The sequence below is a fragment of the Pipistrellus kuhlii genome, unplaced genomic scaffold (assembly GCF_014108245.1).
Source record: "Pipistrellus kuhlii isolate mPipKuh1 unplaced genomic scaffold, mPipKuh1.p scaffold_m20_p_4, whole genome shotgun sequence".
NCBI classification, from domain to species: Eukaryota; Metazoa; Chordata; class Mammalia; order Chiroptera; family Vespertilionidae; genus Pipistrellus; species Pipistrellus kuhlii.
In genome coordinates, this window is record NW_023425540.1 from 8539680 (window position 1) to 8559709 (window position 20030).

Genomic DNA, 20030 nt, shown 5'->3' on the forward strand with positions numbered 1-20030 from the left:
AGGCTGAGGGACCTCTCCCCCCTGCACTAATTTCATGCACCAGGCCTCTAGTTTAACTGTAATACTTATTATTTAGTCTTCATTATGTGTTTTACTAAACATTTGTGTGTGTGTGTGTGTGTAAACTTTGTTTAATCCTTACAACAGCCTTGTTAAATAGTCATTTTCATACCCACTTGATAAACGAAGTAGGTGAAGCTCAGAGAACTTAAGCAGCCTGCCCATGGAATACACACTTGGGCGAGTGATGGAACTAGGATTCGAATGCAGCTAGCCTGAGTCCAAAAATCTGTGTGTTTTCTATGACAGTGTATTTTTAGATGTTTAATTTTTATCCTTTAAAATGGTAAAACAGTGTTCTTACAAATAATCTTAGTGTCACAATTTTATTTTTCCAAGAGCACCAAGTATTTCACAAAGGGTTTAAGATGTCGTTTGGGGGTTATTTGGTGGTGCTGTTTGCACAACTAGCCCACTAGCCCTGAAGCATCAAAGGACAGCAAAGCCATCACATGACCCAGTCTGTGTGCTGTATTTCTAATAACATCCTCCTGTGATGTGGTCCTTAGGGAAAGCAGTGGTGTCAGAAGGGGGCTGTAAATCCAGTTTATGAATCTTGGGAATGCTTCATTTTTCACTTCGCTTTGAGATCTGAATATTGTTGTTCTGGAACATCTGCATTAAGGGCCCTGACAAATACACCTCCCTCATACGACAAAGTAAAGCTCAATATTACCTAAACCAGGCTGGCCTTCACCAGATGCTTTTGCGATCTCACTAGCTTGTGGAGTCGGCTGATGCACATTGCCTGCCGTTTTTTAGGAATGCATTAAATCCCTTATATCTTGGACTGCAGGTGATGTAGATTGGGGACATTCAGTGAGTAAGGGCAGAGCATCACGTGAGTGTGTCAGTACATGAGGCATATGTTTCTTAGACATACCAGGGAAGGCCAGTTAGGTTCTGGGGGGAGCTGCTGATAATTGAAAGTGTCATATCTGAACTTGATCAAATGTTTTAAAAATCTTTTTATTAAGGTACTTTTCAAACACTCATAAAAGCAAAGGTAATTAGTATACTGAACCCCAGCATATCCATCCTTTAGATTAGGGGTGTCGAACTCAATCAGAGAAGGGGCCAAAATCTAAAATCCAGCCTAAATCGCGGGCCGAATGGTTTACTGAACAGTCATAAACTGTCATTGTGATGGAAACGCAGCGGAGTGCAGTGATGACAGCGCGGTGCGGGCCACATTGCAAGGCCTGGCGGGACGGATTTGGCCCGCGGGCCTTGTGTTTGACACATGTGCTTTAGATCGTCAGCAATTTTATTTTATATCTGCCTCATGCCTCAGCTTGCTTCCCTTTCCCACTGGGAGAAAACCCCAGACTATATATTATCCTATATAATAAAAGTAAGGTGACCAGATATCCCGCTTTTGGCGGGACAATCCCGATTTTTATCAATTTGTCCCATGTCCCATGGAGTTTTAAAAAAGTCCTGATTTTTTGGAAAGAATGCACGACAAGGTCCCCAGGTTTGATTCCGGTCAAGGGCATGTACCTTGGTTGCGGGCACATCCCCAGTGGGATGTGTGCAGGAGGCAGCTGATTGATATTTCTCTCTCATTAATGTTTCTAATTATCCCTCTCCCTTCCTCTTTGTAAAAAAAAAAAAAAATTCAATAAAATATATTTAAAAAGTGTAAACACATATTTGTATTTCCTCCTTTTTTTTTTTTAATAAAAAGTAGCATACTTTAAATATTTTTCTGTACCTTGCTTTTTCCATGTAATACATGTTGGAGTTTCCCCATAGCCTTGTGAAAAGATTTTTTTTTTTTTAGTCAGGTTTTAGATTGTATTCAATATTAGACATAGTAAATGGTATGCTGTAGTTTTTTATTTATTTATTTATTTATTTATTTATCCTTACCCGAGGATATTTTTCCATTGATTTTTAGAGAGAGTGGGAGGGAGGGAGAGAGACACACAGAGAGAAACATTGATGTGAAAGAGACACATGGAGCCAGGGATAGAACCTACAATCAAGGTATGTGCCCTTGATGGGAATCAAACCCAGGACTCTTCAGTCTGAGGGCCAATGCTCTATCCACTGGACCAAATCGGCTAGAGCGATATGTTGTAGTTTTGGTTTACATTTCCTCTTACTGTGGGTGGATTGAGCAGATAACCTTATATTCAAGGGTCAATTGCATTTCATTTTCTGAAACCGTTGGTCCTCAGTTGTAGGTGATTTCACTCCCAAGCGACATTTGGCAGCATCTGGACACATTTTGATTGTCACCACTGGAGGATAGAATTGCTCAGAACTCAGGATAGATTTGAGATGCTGCCTTCTGCACCCTTTCCTGGGATCGAGCTCAACTGGGAGTCTGGCAGGTCACCTTTTGGTGCATGGGACGATGCTCAACCATCTGAGCCACACTAGCCAGGGCTGTAATCCTTTTATATTAAAGATGTTAGCTAACCCTTTGTGACAGAAATTTCAAATAATCTCCCCAGCTTATTGGTTTGCCTATGGAGTGTGTTGCCATGCAAAAATTACAGTAGATCCTCCTTGTCCAATGGTTTCACTTTCCGAGGTCTCAGCCATTTGCCATCCACTGTGGCCCAAAAATATTAGCTGGAAAATTCCAGAGATAAACAACTCATACAACCCTATCCGTTTGGCTCCATGGAGCATCGGCCTGAGGACCAAAGGGTCCTGGGTTTGATTCCGGTCAAGGGCATGCACCTCGGTGTCAGGCTCCTCCCTGGCCCCCGCCCTGGTCGGGGCTCATGCAGAAGACAACCAATTGATGCGTTTCTCTCACATGGATGTATCTCTCTGTCTTTCCCTCTCTCGCCCTCTCTCTCTCTCTCTCTCTCTAAAATTCAATGGAAAAATATCCTCAAGTGAAGATTAAAACAAAGAAAAAACCAAACAACAAACAAACAAACAAACAAACACAACTCTTCGTTTTAAATCACATGTGTTAAACACAATGCCCGCGGGCCAAATCCAACTCGCCAGGCCTTGCAATGTGGCCCGCACCGCGCTGTCATCACTGCACTCCGCTGCGTTTCCATCACAATGACAGTTTATGACTGTTCAGTAAACCATTCGGCCCTCGATTTAGGCTGGATTTTAGATTTTGGCCCCTTCTCTGATTGAGTTCGACACCCCTATTTTAAATGCAGGCTGTTCTGAGTCGTGTGATGAAATCTCGCGAGTCCTGGTACACGAGACACCCCTTCCTCTGCGTGGCCACTGCGCGTGCTCAGGCTGCACCCAGTGGGTGCTGGCGGTCCAGTCCCCCTCATTTTACTTGATAGTCGCCCCAGAGCACAAGAGTAGGGATGCTGGCAGTTCGCGTATGCCAAAGACAAGCTGCGATGCTTCCTTCAGGTGGAAAGGTGAATGTTCTGGACTTGCTAAGGAAGAGAAACAACTGCAGGCTGCAGCTACTAAAAACCGGTAAGAAACAAGCTTCGATCTTTGAAATTGTGAAGAAGGAAAAAGCAAACCGCCCTGGTTTGCCGAGACAGGTCATTCACGTTGATTAGATACTGTTACTCTCTTACTGGGCCTAATTTATAAGTTAAGCTTTATCACAGGTGCGTATGGATAGGAAACAACATAGATCTGAGGTTTCAGGCAACCACTGGGGGTATTAGAATGGCCCCCCCATGGGTAAGGGAGACAATTGTATTATTTTTATTTTTATTATTATTATTATTTTTAAATTTGTAAAACATATACTTTAAATCTCTCCGTCTTTTCCCTGACTGCTTCTGGAGTTTCAGTCATGGTTAGGAAAGTTTTCCTGACTCCCAGTTTATTCAGAAATTCAGCTATGCTTTCATGTAGTACTTTTATGTTTTGTTTTATGTTTATATTCCTAACTCACTTGGTGTGAGAGCTGGGTATGTTTTTCCCCCAAACAATACTTATTAAGAACTCATTTCCCCAGACTATTTGTGATATATTAAATTTCTATATGTATGTCGATCTATTTCTGGATTTTCTATTTCTCTGGTCTGTTTATTCATGAACCAATATCATATAGTTTTAATTATAGGGGTTTAAAATATATTTAATTTATGTAAGACACTTGTTCTCATTGCCCTTGTTTTAAGATTAATGTTTACTGTTGTTGCTCTTCTTCCGAAGTTTATAACATACTTGTCTAGGTTTTTTAAAAACAATTTCTGAGAGCTCTGTTTATTTGAATTCCATAATTTACAAATAAATAGGGAGACATGACATGTATACGATGTGATGTTCCCTTCAAGAACATGGTATGTCTTCCATTTGTTCTGCTTTTGTGAGTTTCAGAGAATTTTATAATTTTTCTCAAGTAGTTTTTGAACATTTCTTCTAACCTTCTTTAAAAGATGCTTTGGTCTATTGCTGTTTTGATAAGGCAGAAAACATTTCTTACGGATTTTTTTTTAATTAGTGGAAATTCTGAGTCCTTCCTCTATCACACACTGGTTAGAACACCCTAGACTCTCCACCGATTAATCTGTGGCCAAATTTTCCTGGTTGGAATAAAGAGAGCAGGTTTTGTTTGAAATCGCAGACTTTGAGATGAGAGGAACTATAAAATGTAAGTTAGTGGGATGATATTCTTGAACTCATCATTTTCAGTTTACATTTTTCTAAACAGTTTCTTCTTAACATTTTCCTCTCTCAAATCATATAATTTGTTTCAATTCCTGCCTCCTATCACATGCCATGAGACAAATGCCCCACAGCACAGAACATTTTGAAAAATTGCTACAAAATAATATTAGCTATAATAGTAAAACTGAGCTTCTATGCGTTTTGTTAATTACAATACATACAATTCAAATGCATATATATCACAAACCCAGCCTAATTTTGTTTGTACAAATTGGGGGTAAATGCAACCTGGAGGAATTAGCCACAGATTACAAGGCTTAACAATGGGCATTCCTGTGAAATCGAACTTCTTTCTGGAACAGGCTCTTAAAGGCTCAGTGGAAGTGAAATTACCATCGGCAAGTAATGTCCTCCAGCCAGGACATTAAGTATGGATACTTTACCCTCTTTTTCCAGTTTCCTCCTCAAGCTGGGTTTTGCTAAAGTAGTAGGTATGCTTTAAAACAGAAAGTTGCTGTTCCGTTTTTAAATGAACAATTATCAGGCATAGCTTTTTTGATTGAAAAAAAAGTTGTGGATGGGATTTTGCTCAGAGGCAGGTGGTGTGCAAGGCAGTGCAGTCTTGGGGGTAAGCGTGGACCCTGGAGTCACTCTGCTAGGTCCACTCCTGGGTCTGCCAGTCTCTGGCTGTGTGACTTGGACACATCAGTTGACCAATTAATCATGCCTTTGACCTAACAGAGTTGACATGAAGATGAAATGAGATATCATTTTAAATTGTTAGAGCAATGTCTGGCAAATGGTAAGATATCTAACTCTGATAAGTTAAAAAGGAAATGTATGTGTTTCAATGTACTCTCTGTCAGTATCTTAATTCAGATGAAGTTAAGTCAATATCATCACCAAAGATGCCTCAGGTAGGGGTAGGGGTGGAGGCAATCCCCGCCAGGAAAGGCACAGCTCCTAGTCCCTCTGCCCTTGTTGTAGACGGTGGAAGATTCACAGGCGGTTGTTCTCATGTGAGCCCCACGTTTCTCCCAACTCTGGAGAACCTACTTCTTTCCATCGGCTGGAAAAGTTCTCTGAGTCATTCCAGCAGAAGAGGTGGGACGCCGCAGCGTCTGTGGTGGAGGCAGTCAGCTCAGTGTGCTGCCTCTGAAGGGAGGCCCTGGAGCAGAGACAGCAGTAAAATCATGGCAAGTCAGCAGATAGGCTGGTCCAGTGGTCAGCAAACTCTTGTCAACAGGGCTAAATATCAACAGTACAGTGATTGAAATTTCTTTTGAGAGCCAAAAATTTTTTTAAACTTAAACTTATTCTAATGCCACTTCTTCAAAATAGACTAGCCCAGCCGTGGTATTTTGTGGAAGAGCCACACTTAAGGGGCCAAAGAGCCACAGTTTGCTGACCATAGGGCTGGTCCATGGAAGATTGTCAGAGCTAGCCCTCTCTACCCTTATTTTGCTTAATGGAATCCCTGGCTGCTTTCCATTTCACAGAATGTTTGTACCTTACTAGTTAAGTAGCTCTTTTGACTGAAGCTCAAATGCATATGCATATGTGTAAATAGGAGATAACTGGAGTATCTATTTATTGAATTATATTGATTCAAAGGAAATGAGAAACAGTACAAGTCAGCACCCATTTTCCATCATTCCTTTTCACATTACTTCCAAAAGGGAAGCAGAAGGCCCTTCAGATAGTTTTCTCTCCAGTGTTGTCATTGGTTTCCACTAATAACTACAGCTCATGCTTGGGGAGATCATAAAGGGTGAAATTAAATGGCAGCTCAGGCAACTGTGTGCAATAGTTCAAGTGGCATAATGAATCTTCAGGGCCATTACCCAATTGTCGGCTTTCAGGGGAAATTTTAACTGTTGATGCTTGTGGAGAAGATTTAGTAACAAAAAGTTACTAATGTATGATGCATGCCAGAACCAATCCAACCAAAATGCCTTCAACTATTGCCTTCTTAAAAGACTCACTCAGTCTATGGGTATTATATCTATATCATAGTGTTTTACCTTTAATCCTTTATGTTCATTCATTTGCTGATTCATTAATTGTTTTTGACAAGTCTTTATTTAGCACCTACTACATGCTATGCCCTATTCTAAGGCCTGAGTATACTGTGGAGGACAGGGCATGGAGCTTGCATTTCAAAGGAGGACAAGATGTACTAGTAATTATATAATTATATCATGTAATGTCAGCTAGTGATCTGTGATATCAAAGTAAGGCAAATGGCTATTTTATATATGACTAGTAGCCCATTGTGCAATACCATGTTCAGTAGGCCGCCTGTGGGACAGCCCCCCTGTCCCTGTCCACGTCCACTCTGGCTCTGGGAAGTGGCCTGAGCCAGGCATGGCGACGAAACAAGCATTCCATCAGGCCACTCACACTGCCTCCTTTCAGCGGCCGCCTCCCCTCGCCCCTCCTCCACCCTGGGACTGGGGGACTCCAGCGGGGCTGAAAGGATTGGGCTGAGAGGATCTTGTGCTTCCATTTTTGTGATGGAGTGATGGTTAATTTGCATATTACCATTTTATTAGATAGGATAATTGGAGAAGGCTTCCCTGAGGAGAGGACATTGAAGCAGAGGCTTGGGTAAACTGGAGAAGGGAGCTCAGGACTCCCGGGGAAGAGTGTTCAGGCACAAAGAACACCAGGACAAATGTCAGTATTTGGAGGGTTCCTGGTGCAGTTAAGGAACAAGTGGGGTGAGTGTGGGGAGAGTGTCTGATGATGAGGTGGGAGAGGTGGCCAAGGACCTGATCACGTTGGACTTGGTTGGCTATGGACTTAATTCTTTGTGTGAATGGAAACTGTTGGAAAGTTCTCAACAAGGGAATGAAATAAGATGATTTATTGTCTTCACAATTCATTGGCTGCTGTGTGAAGAATGGAATGTAGAGGGGCAGGAGTGGAAACAGAGAGATCAGGTGGGGACTATTGCAATGAGGAGGGCAGAAGAATAGAAAGTGTGTATGAATAATCCCTCTTTTGTGTTTCATTTGTAGTTGGCCTCACATATCCCAGCTATGCAGGTTAATCTTTTATGTATGTCCCATTATGCTGTGCTTCTGATGGGATAGAACTGCTTTATAAACAAAGTGCAGCACTGTCAACAGAGAAATGATTAATTAAATTGTGGCAAATACTAGTACTATGAACTTAGAAACAACCATTACAGGAATGAACTAAGTTAATACTTGGCAGGATTTCCATGATATACCTTTATGTGAGAAAAAAGTATGTCTGTATGTTTTCATGTAGCCTCATTCTTAAAAATCAAAGCATATGTGCTTATATGTGAATGCACAAAAGTATAAAATATATAGACAGGCTAACAGACTGTCAATATTGGTTAGTTGGTTGAAAGCAGATAAGAATTAAATAGCATCTATAACTTTGATGGCAGAAACCCTAAAGTAAGGATATGTCTTACAACAAAGAATGTGGAATAAGCCTAGTGTGGAATACAGAGAAGAGGATGCAGAATTAGTTCCTTATCATAATAACTAAGGGCTATTACTGACCAGTGCTTTAGGGAGGGGGCTTTGGAGTTGGATAGCAAAACCTAATGTTTATCTTTTTGTGTAGCTTTGTACAACTATGTATGGGGAAATATAGAAAGTTCTCAATGAAAAATGCTTGGATATAAATCGACCTAAAAAAAGATTTAATTCATAGTCCTTTGTATCTTCAACACATGGATGATGTAAATGTACTTTCTTTTTTTTTTTTTTTTAATATATTTTATTGACTTTTCTTATAGAGAGAAAGGGAGAGGGATAGAGAGCTAGAAACATCGATGAGAGAGAAACATTGATCAGCTGCCTTCTGCACACCCCCTACTAGGGATGTGCCCGCATCCAATGTACATGCCCTTGACCGGAATCGAACCTGGGACCTTTCAGCCCGCAGACTGACGCTCCATCCACTGAGCCAAACCGGTTTCGGCTGTAAATGTACTTTCTGATCATGTTAAATGATGTTATGAATCAGACAGTAACTCCAAAATAGTGTGTTTAACCATTTGAATGACCACATAGAAAGAAAGATGCACAGCATGCTAAAGACAGACATCACCCATTTGGTCTGGAATCTGCTCGTGATATGTAGGCTGAAATTTCTTAAGCAAATGTCACATATCTTCTCTGTGGGGAAGTTTTCTATGTTTCTGACCGTCAGCCGATATTCCCCAATGAAACCCATGTTTATGCAAGAACATTTGGTCTCTGTAGTAACATTCGGTAACTAAAGTAGTCTCTGTATTCGAACCTCCGTCACTGTGATGATGACTACACTTCAGAGGAATTCTGGGAAGAGGAGTGGTTTCTTTACCTCCTGAACTGTAGCCTGCGACCGTCATTGAAAACCTTCTCGTTCTGGCCAGGCTGCCTTGGCCTAGATAGTCCCCACATTGACCATTTGGCAGGTTAGCTCATTAGGGACCAAATGGTCCTTTTAAGGAGCTCCGCGGATCACTGAGCTGTATTTCTTTATTTGCTTTGACTTTTAAAGTGATTATATGTGAGTAGTAACTCATGGGGGATTGAGGAAAAGGAAAAGGTTTATACTTTCTGGAAAGGCTGCCCATTCAGTTTTCGAAAAATTGCCAGAAAACTCCATTGTTTACAAATTTTTTCATTGTGTTCTGTTTATTTGCCAAGAAAAATCTTGCACCATACCAACTTGTGTTAGTAAAACAAATGGCTCCTTTCACAACACAGCTCAGCGTATTTGTATATTTACATGAGTTGTCCAGCACTGCTTTGGAAGGAAAGATTCAGCCACGTTCGCACATGTTTTGTTTTCCCTTGTGTGTAAGCTTTGACCTCTCAAACTAGCTCCCAATGAACCCGCAGGCCTTGGATTACTTGTAGGCATTTTGCTAAGCCTTCAGTTGGATAGAGTTTTGCTGGGTTCCTTGAAACAAACAAGGTGTTTTCAGGCAGCTTGAGCTGGTTTGGATATCTGGGTGGGTTGTGAGTGAACAAATGACTGTGGCTTACGCCCCGTGGGCCCCACCTTCCTGGGAAGACCTGGAGCTCACTGAAACTTAGTTGGTCATTATCTAATCTGTGTAGAACAGAGATTTTCAACTGGTGAGCTGCAATAATTTTTAAACATGTAATCTCTGCCTGTTTAGTCAGGGGCACTGACTTCTTTCCCCTTAGATTGTAAAAAAAAAGAAAAAAAAAAGAAAAGAGAACCACCTGGCCAGCAGGGCTCAGTGGTTGAGCATCAACCTATGAATTAGGAAGTCATAGTCTGATTCTCATTTAGGACACATGCCCAGACTGTAGGCTGGATGCCCAATGTGGAGTGTGCAGGAGGCAGCCAGTCAATGATTCTCCCTCATCATTGATGTTTCTATCTCTTTTTCTCTTTCTCCATCTCCCTTCCTCTCTGAAATCAATACAAATATATTTAAAACAATAACAACAGCCAACATATCAACAGCCATCTGGTGTGAAAGAATCAAAATTATACCTATTTTTTTTTGTCAGATAGGCAAAACATGTAGTTCTTGGGATGCTGCAGAATTTCTGTAGTTTTATGTGTACCATGAGATGAAAAAGGTTGCAAATCACTGGTGTAGACTAACAAATAGCGAGCTACAACAGATACTCACATGTAGTTCCAGGCTGGCAGCTCATCTGGAGGACTGGAGACCATGCTTGTGCTGTCCATGTGGCTTTCTGTGTTTTATTAGTCTTATTGCCTCGTAATTTCATGGTTGGTGTGGGAAAAAATTTTCAGAAGGTTCAAAAAATTTATAATTTAAATGGTGCATTTCTCCAAGGAGTTGAAAGGAATTTTCAACCAGCCTCACACTTGTTAAACCTAAGCACTTCCTAGTTGGGTGATCTTGAACAAATTACCCCACTTCTCTAACTTTTGATTTCCTCCTTTGTAAAATGAGGATAATAAAATCAAATGGAATAACACAGTCACACATCCAGTTCAGTGCCTGTCATACAAGAGGTCTTCTGTAAATAGGACCTGCTGCTGTTGTTATTGGTGTTTTGATTAGCTTTGGCTAGGTTGTTTCTACTTCCATAGATATAAGGGATAGATGAGGGAATTTGGATAAGGGTGAAAGAGCTTGTATGTATATTGTTATTCTGGTCATTGATATACCAAAGAGGCCTCAGGAAGTGAAAGTGAGAGATTCTGGAGACATACTTACTTCACTTCCAATAACCAGAGTGTTTCATTCATAGCGAAGAGAACTTGGCCATCTTCTGTGACATATCCTAACTCTGGGCCGGAACCAATCTTGAAGCAGTTTTGGAACTCTCAATTCCACCCCGTGAAATGAAGCATTGTTTCCAAGAACACTGCTCAGCATGTTGATGTTCACTGGAGCATGTGACACCCCGCCCCTCTGGGGCCAAGGAAAAGGCCAGTGCAACCCACCAGTGCCTTCAGATGAAAATGGTAACATTAGCCTAAAGTGTTGCCAGTGTTTTGGCGGGTCTAGAAAGGTCCCTCGTGTCAGGGAAGGATAGAGTAGCATAGAAGACCTCAACAGGCATTTAAAAATCAGTTAAACTTCTCTCTCTGTCCAATTTTGTACATGTCCAGTTTGGCCCTAAAGAAAGCAGCCATGAGGATGAAGCCAATACAATTCTCAACTCTTTGCCACTTGGGGGAAAGGGAAAGACAGCCACCAGCGACTCTGAAAAATCACCTTGCCTTGTCAGAACACATCATGCACAGGATTCTCGACGAGAAGACTTCCGTGAATAGTGAGTCAGTTTCCTTAATGCCAACTTCACGGTGCAGAGTAATAAATCATCCAACTCCGTGGAGTGTTGACGGCTCATTTTGGAAAAGAAGTAATTCCACCCCCACTGCTTCATTCAGTCATGAATTTTCGTCCACAGGTGTGCAAGAAACTGTTCTGGAGACAAAGAGAGCTGGGTCCACATTACAAGTGTTTGATGGTGCCACTGCTCCTCTGTGATTGTCATGAAGTACTAGGATGCAAATTGTGAATACTTTAAAAAAATAAATTTATCAGGGTGACATTGGTTAACATGATTATATAGGTTTCAAGTGTACAATTCCATGACACATCATCTGTAGATTGCATTGTGTGCCCACCATCCAAAGTCAAATCTTCCATCACCATGTATTTGTTTCCCCTTTACCTTTTACTACCCCCATCTCTCTGGTAACCACCATATTGTTGTCTGTGTCTGTGAGTTTTTGTTTGATTGTTTTTCTTGTTTGTTCATTTATTACTTTTAGTTTTATATTCCATGTATGAGTGAAATCATATGGTTCTTAACTTTTTTTGTCTAACCTTTTCACTTAGCATGATATCCTTCAGGTCTATCCATATTGTTGCAAATGTCAGTATTTCATCTTATGGCTTAGTAGTATTCCATTGGATATATGTACCATGTATTTATCAAATCATCTATAAAAGGACACTTTGGTTATTTCCACACCTTGGCTACCAAGAATAATGCTGCAATGAACATAGGGTGCATATGTTTTCCATGTGTAGGGAATTTTCAAGCCATGGTCCTTTACAGATAAATATAAACTTTCAACAAAGCTACTCTTTCTGATTAGCTTTAGTTTTTAGGAATTTAGGGACTAAGAGTGAATATCAGTCATAACATATGCATCTTTGCTCCCAATGTAACATGAATCCACCTATTAGTGACAACGATGCCTCTCCTACAAAGAATTCCACAATCTTCATTTCAAGAACAAATTTTAGAGGTTTTCAGTATCCTCATTCTAAAAGCAGTGCTTCTATTACTTGTGGATTTAGTAATTTATAGTTAGTCAACAATGAATAATAGTAATAATATGTGGCATACTTTAGCAAGACAAATATATACATGAATTTTATTTACTGAATTTTTTTCTCCCACTCATTTTCTATCATCTGAGCCTTTAATTATTTATTTCCATATGTATTTTAAAGTTATTTTATCTTGCTGTATCATAAGTCTATTTGGAAGCTGTTTTAAATTCTTTCTGGAATAAGTCACACTACCAACAAACAAATAAAAAAATAAATATTCATTTATAACAATTAGACCACCCAGTTGTAGTATACTGGTAGTTTTCTCCTTGAAAGGGTAATAGCATTGTTGCTATTTCATCATTTTCCATTCCTTTCTTTGAAACCATTATCCTGTAGCTATGAAAATTTCCACAGAAGAACAAATAGTCACATTGCCTCGAGAATTGCCAGCAAGCTCCTAAGGAAATTGTCTCAGAGGTGACTTGTACATAGGGAGCCAATATATAGCTTTTTTCTTTCACTGGCTTTCCGGAAGCTGACAGGCCAAATCCTACCAGGCGTTACATCTTATAAGGAAACTGATTGTTAGACAAACTCTTCATCCTTCCGTGAATGATGGCCCAGCTCATCATGTCAGACTGGGAGTAAGCCCTTGCCAGAGTGTGGAATAGGTCGCAAAATGATGAAAACAACACATCAACTTGGCAGATTTCAAGAAATAGCAAAAATTACAATGTGGTCTCATTTTATTAACTATTTTAACATTCACTTACATTCAAGTAGAGGAAGGGAAAAATGATTGAAGAACCAAACAGTAGGATTACAGAATGACGATGGAAATTGCAGAGGCTTCTCTCTCAGCTCATCTGCCAAACACCTGTAGCACCGTATTTCCATGATGTGTCTTGGGTCAGGTAAGAACTGGCTGGGTTCTGACGATGGTCTTTCAGATAGGACGTCACCAAAGAATTGAGAGGCACAAGAGGCTAATGTTCATTTCCTCTGAAAGGAACCAAGGATGTCAAAGTAAATTGGAAAAGATAGAATCCTGGCAGGCATCTGGGGCTTTGGCTTACACTTGAGGAAAATGTTGTGTCTAGATTGCCCACAGTTACAAAAAGCAGAGGAACAACAATTGAATTTCAGTTGATTTTGCTGTTGAGCTATCAGGAGATGGGTTTTCTTTAAAAAAAAAAAAAATTCTCAATAAAAGTCAAGTATTTACTGAATTCGTTATTCTACAGACATCTGCATTGGAAAAATACTTGAAATTCTTCTCATATCAGTGGATTTAAATGTTATTCACCAGTAATTCTTTGGGGCTTTGAAGCTTTCAGCTAAAGTTTTGGTTTATGACTCGGTATTACCTGGTGTTATTGGCTTTGTTGCCATTTCTCATGTCAGGAAACTTCATCTACTGAAACCATTTGTGAAGCTATGCCATGCATTCCCGTCAAAATAAAACAGCATTTAATACGCCTTGTTTCAGTCAAGCTATTTATTTTAGCATCTTTGTTTAAATGATCATAAGCAAGGGGTAATGTATGTAGTACTAATAATTAAATGAAATATTGAGATTCACATTTATTTTGATTTTGGTTACATTTTTCTCCAACTGAGATATCTCTTTCTTTATGCATAATGATAAATATTATAGCAATTTTTTGAAACAGAAGTATAGGTATTGGCTTTAGAAATTCTCATATTGTAGAAAACACCTTATCCTTTCTGGATTTGGGGGTTATTTTCGATAAACATTTAAAAGAAAAGTCTTAAAAATCATTCTCTAATTTCTGAGCTAAGTTACTCATTTACTTAGCAATTATTTGTGATAAAAATTAAGATTCTTTTTCCCCTTTCAGAGCACGCCCTAGATCCAGAATCAACTTCCTTTTATTTAAATACAGACAGCAGGGATATAGAAATTGGGAGTCCTTTGCACTAGTGAGACTAGTAATTAATAATATATATTACTTTCTGGTTGTTTATAATAATTCACCTTGTATGAAGTTAGCACAGAAAATTAATAGCCTTTGTAGTTTCATTCTACATGGAGAGGTTTAATTCTTAGTTTTGTTGCCTCAATGATGAATGCAGTCTGGTATTGCTGACAACATCTATTGTTCTCATCCCCCCGACTTCCTCAGTGGGGATGGAGAAGGATTTTATAAGTAGAAGTAGCTTCTAGAACCACATCTTTACCCCTATAATGATCCATATATTCCCAAGGAATGCCTCCAAATGTTGCAAAGCAATGATGCCTGAAAAGGAGACTTAAAGGAAAAGCACTTAACGTTTCTTGTCATATTTGGCTTTTGTATCATCAGAGCATTTCTTTTGGTCTGTTTTAATCTCAAGCTATGGAAACATTGAAGTCTCCAGGAGTTCTGTAGAAGATGGAAGTATTTAAATAAAACTGTTGTAATTTGGGGGTATGATATTTATACCACTCTATGAATATTGCTCTTACTGTATATTTAAACAATGTATTAAGGATGAGTGAACTGACCTACAGCGTGTCAGCTTGACACAAACCAGAGGCAGATGGAATGAGGGGCCCAGGCACTATGTCTTCCACTGGAGTATTGTGCCATTTGCAAAAACACCGCATATTTCACTATTCACACAGCCAATGACCAGGGGTGAACTCTGAGGAAGAAATGATTTAGTGATGTTGTGTAGAGGTCTTACTAAAACTTAATGTAAAGACCTAAGTCTTACACATTCAGGAATTTCACCTTTGATGTTAAGATCAGCATGGAGAAAACTGTGGAAGAATGCAGCAAGATTTAAAAACTGTCTTAAATGATCTACGAGGGTGAAACATTTGCTGATTATGTAATGCCAATTCCCTAAACAGGATTAACTTTTTTTTTTTTGTGTGTGTGTGAAAATGACACTTTAAAATGCAACAATAATTAAAACCTGATTCTTGCAAGTATAGACACATGTGGCTAGGTTACCCTCCTTGAATTATTAAGAAAACAACCCAACTTTACAAACTAGTAAATTTGTTGGCAAAAAATATGGTTCTGTCAATTGTGTCCTCAAATCACATCGACTCTAACTCTTCTCACCCATCAGCTTGATGTGGGAATCGATGGAAACTATCCCTCGCCCTCTCATCATTTCTTCATTAAGTTGGAGAATTGGCTGAAGAGTCCCATTGAATGTTCTAAGTTAGCATCTGGAGTTGGTGGTAAGCTGTTAACATTGTCAGGTGAGGAGGGAGGAGGGCCAGAAGAAGGCAAGGCTGAGTGTGGAGGGACTAAAGAGAGTCTTAGGGATACATTGGAGGTTGGAGCCTCAGAGGTTGGGCAAGCTGGGCTTTTTTGGATTTTGAGCAGACAGTTTGGGGTGGATATTCAGAGGTTCAAAAGGAGCAGAGATTATAGGCAAATCCATGACTGAGGTGTCAGAACTCAGTGTCTGCTGCAGCCTTGTGGGGTGGAGAAAACGGGTTGGCATTCAGAAGTCCCACATAGGGATTAGTACAGGGGTTTAGCTGAAGCAGCCGGACATAGGCAAACATATAATTTTAACTTTGTTATCAGTGGAGAGCCCTCTGGGTCCCCACTTGTTACTGGTGGAAATGGAATTATTAGGGTTCCGCTGGGAAAAGAATTTCCTGAGGCCCCCAGGGAAGGATGAGGTATCATGGAACACTTTACTGATGATATAACATTAAGGGGATTCTCTTCCAAGGCCCCATCTCCCTCTGTCTGACCATGCAGAAAGTCTAGCCTTGTCTTCAATTGGGCTAGAATTAAGGCCACTGCCCAGAGTCTCCACTCCATATTAAAGCACAGTCCAGTCTAGCATCTGGCTTGCTTGGCTTGTGTTCCCGGTTGCAGTCTGTTGTGTGTGGGGTCCACATGCCCATGAGCCATGCTGCTGGTTAAGGCCACATGGTAGGCTAGCACAGGGAGGAGTGCAGGCCATGGAGAAAATGAGAAACAGGTGTGCCAGAGAGCCCTCTTTGGGGATTGTACCTAGGAGCTTAGCTAATTGGCCCTTTAGGATTTTGTGCACTTGCAGTAGCACCCTCCCTCTAGCCAATGATCCTTTTCCCAGCTTAGACTGACAGGCAAGTACTTTCTCTATGTCACCCCAACTTCACTGCACATGTGCCCATCTCCTTCTTTATTCAATTCCTTCCCCCAGTGATCTATAGGGAATGGACTTGTGGTTCCCTGGGGAGTATGAAGTTGCAGCTTCCTTATGAAGCTGCCCAGATGACCATGTTTATGTCTGGCCTCTCCATTGCATATATATATATATATATAATCAATGGAGAGGCCAGACATAAACAATAAAATTATATATATATATATATATATATATATAATCTCAGTGACTGTTATGACCGAATGACCAGAACGACTATTGGACCAGTTGCTATGATGTGCACTGACCACCAGGGGGCAGATGCTCAATGCAGGAGCTGCCCCCCCTGGTGGTCAGTGCACTCCCACAGCCAACCTCCTGGGTCTCTGCCCCTGGCCAGCTGGCCCCCTGATAGGCCTCAATCACTGGCTAGGCCAAGAGACCTTACCTGTGCATGAATTTATGCTCTGGGCCTCTAGTTGTTAATATTAGCTAGCTAATTATGACAACAACAACTTAGGGCATTATCCAGGGATAAGAAAAAAAGACAGGTCCAGGAGATAAGGAAAATTTTCTCCAACCTTAAGCCATTGGGTGAGTTCATGCAATATTATATTAATCTCAAGACAGGGTTAATCTCTCTTTTGTACTTAAAAAAGTTTTTTTTCTTGGAGTGAGCTTAACTTAATAAATTATTTTGGATCTTTAAGTTTTATAAATTTCTCTCTTTTTTTTTCTATAAGAGAGAAAAGAAAAATAAAGGGTACAGATTCCTTTCAGTGCTCTGAGATGTAATTTCCAACCAGCAGGGTTTTGGTAGGGTGAGGGTGGATGGGGGCTTCCAGCTCAACACCAAGCAATCTCATGCACATCTGATTCAATTCTTACCATCCTGAAGCTCTCTGAACCCCTCCTTTTTTTTTTTTTTTTTTTTTTTTTTTGTGGAGGCTTCCTTACATAATAATGATAGACCATTGATAATTGATTCAATCTCAGGAGGTGGTGGTATGGAGGTGGAACTGCAAATTCAAACTCTGTAATCACATGGTTGGGTCTCTTGGCAACCAGCTCCCATCCTTAAGGGAGATTCAAAAGCCACCTCATTAATAATAACAAAAGACACCTTTATGACTTTCATAACTTAGAAAATTCCAGACTTTTAGGAGCTCTTTGCCAGAAAAAAATAAAAAGGATGAAGACCAAATATATTTTTCTTATTATAAATCACAATATCACAGGTTGCTCCCATTTTCCCATGAAAAACTGACAGCCAGATCAAGGTTTGAGGGTACTGGGAGAAGAATGGGTTTGTTTCACAGGACTCACGCTTTCTCTTTTGGGATTCACCCCTACTTTTGCCTGGGAGAAGCAATATTCCTGAATCTTCCGGAGCTGAAGTCCTTCTTTCTCTTGTCTGATTCTCTGTTACTGTGATATGACCCTGCTCAAAGACGAGGCATGGAAGATGGGTTGAATAAGAGGGTAAGCTTTGCTACCATGTGTGTTTTTGAATAATAACAAAATATCTGTGATATAGGAATAGAATTTAATAGATATGAAACAATTTTCTGAATACAGCTTTACCTTTCACCCAATAGGAAACCCTGTTATACTCAACAATAATGCTTGGCATGGACAACAGAAACTTGTTTTATTTTCTTCAACTTAAAGACCAACATAAAGTGGATCTTTACACTGTTTGCTATATAGTGAGTGATGAAGGAATCCAATAAGGGTTGGGGTCTGATAGCATAGGTTTTGTGGAGAAAGCTGGTTCAAGAATAAGAGATCATGGAGGAGGTCTCCTGGGAGCTCACATTGCCTGGACAATGGCAGGCATGTTGGAACCAGGACAGCTGCTGCTCTGAGGTGCTGAGCAGTGGACCCCGCTGGCAGTGAACATGCGGAGCTGGTGGCTGTGTTAGATCTGCACATGGGGGTGACATCATTGTCCACTTGAAACCATAAGGATTTACGAAAATTCTGGCGTGTTTTGCCCAACAACCAAATATTTGGAAACATGTCCTACATATGGCGATATTCTTCCATCTCAGAGTCTTAAACCCAAGCAAGAAGTTCAAGTGTACCGTGGTAAAATGGAAGGAATACCAACATTTAAGTAAATATTGAGAAACTCCATGCTTTACTTCTTTTTTCTCCCAACTCTTCTGGTCTTAATAAAGTTGTTTAACTTTTAAAAGAGAGAGAGAGAGAGAGAGAGAGAGAGAGAGAGAGAGAGAGAGAGAGAGCGAGCGAGAGAGAGAGCGAGCGAGCGCATTGAGGATAAATTTGTGAGGAATGAAGTTGTGGGAAGAAGGCTAGGGGTTATGGTTTTGATGGTTAGCATACTAGGAAGTATCTTAGGTACTAATGTAGCCCATGCTTTCACTTTTATTTCATTCATTTTGTTTACTGTTGACTTTAGATTGATAAATAGTTCTGAAAGAATAAGGAGAACCTGTGAATTACGAGGGTTAGATGGAGGTCTTGAAAGAATCTCTGTTAGAAAGCAGTATGTTTTACCCAAACTGAATTTTGAACAGTTTTATTTTTTGAAAAAATCTGCTTCAAAATCATGGGTAGTGATGATATTCTTAAAGAACTACAGGAAAACATTTGACAATTAAAGTAAATGGTTTTCCAGGGAACTGACAATACCTTGTACATGAGTGGGAACAAATACATGAGCTGCAGGCCTGAGGTTTTCTGCTCCAGAATCATTCACTTTCTAGCACAAGATATTTCAGCTGAACTGTTAAAAGGTTAAAATTTCACAGCCATAATATTTCATGTACTTATCTTACTGATCTTGGCTGGAAACTTGGAACCGTAGAAGCTCTTTTTATTTTCTTGTATGTGTTTCCTCTGAATGTGGTATTTTTCATGGCTTAGCAGCTAAATTAAACATCTTAAAAGGTACTTTCTTATTAAAAAATCTTTCTTGTTGAAAGTATTACATATAAGGTAACTTATTTGTATCTTTCCTTTTCAGATGGTTCAATTTTTTCTTATTAACATGGATTTCTCTTCTCTTGGCTCTGAACTTTATGACTATTAACATTTCTTTGGTCTGTATCACATTATTTGAATGATGATCTCTTGGTCCAGAAAGTCAAGAAGGACTTCTTATCTTTAGGATCGCTGATAATACAGCTGTCTTGGTTGGAAACAAAGATGACCATGGTTTGCTCGAGGTCTGATTCAAGTATGTGAAGCAGTGGGCACCCAGATCAGGGTCCTGCTTAGCAATACTTTGTCAGTATGACCTATTTTCTACCTTTTCCAGTCTCTCCTGGAAGCTTGTCTCTGATTTCAAACTTCTTTAGTTTCTCTAACTGGCCCAAGGTGGACAGAATGTCTGGTGTACCCAGAGTCCAGTGTTAACAGATCAAAGGTATTGGGAGAGTCCCATGTGACAGGGAGTAAGATCAAATGTAAAAGCAGGTCTCATAGTATGTTAGAAATCAGCGCATAAGGTAGAAGGATAAGTTAAGAAAAGAGACCTTTG

At 40.0% G+C, this 20030-nt stretch overlaps 1 protein-coding gene across 1 annotated transcript; it reads left to right on the forward strand.

Moving 5' to 3' along the window:
- The first annotated feature begins 18423 nt into the window (after positions 1–18423).
- On the forward strand, positions 18424–18712 carry LOC118703958 (stabilizer of axonemal microtubules 1-like). Its single transcript, XM_036411367.2, is given in 1 exon segment — positions 18424–18712. A coding segment is annotated over 1 exon segment (222 nt). The 3' UTR covers positions 18646–18712.
- Positions 18713–20030: the final 1318 nt, after the last annotated feature.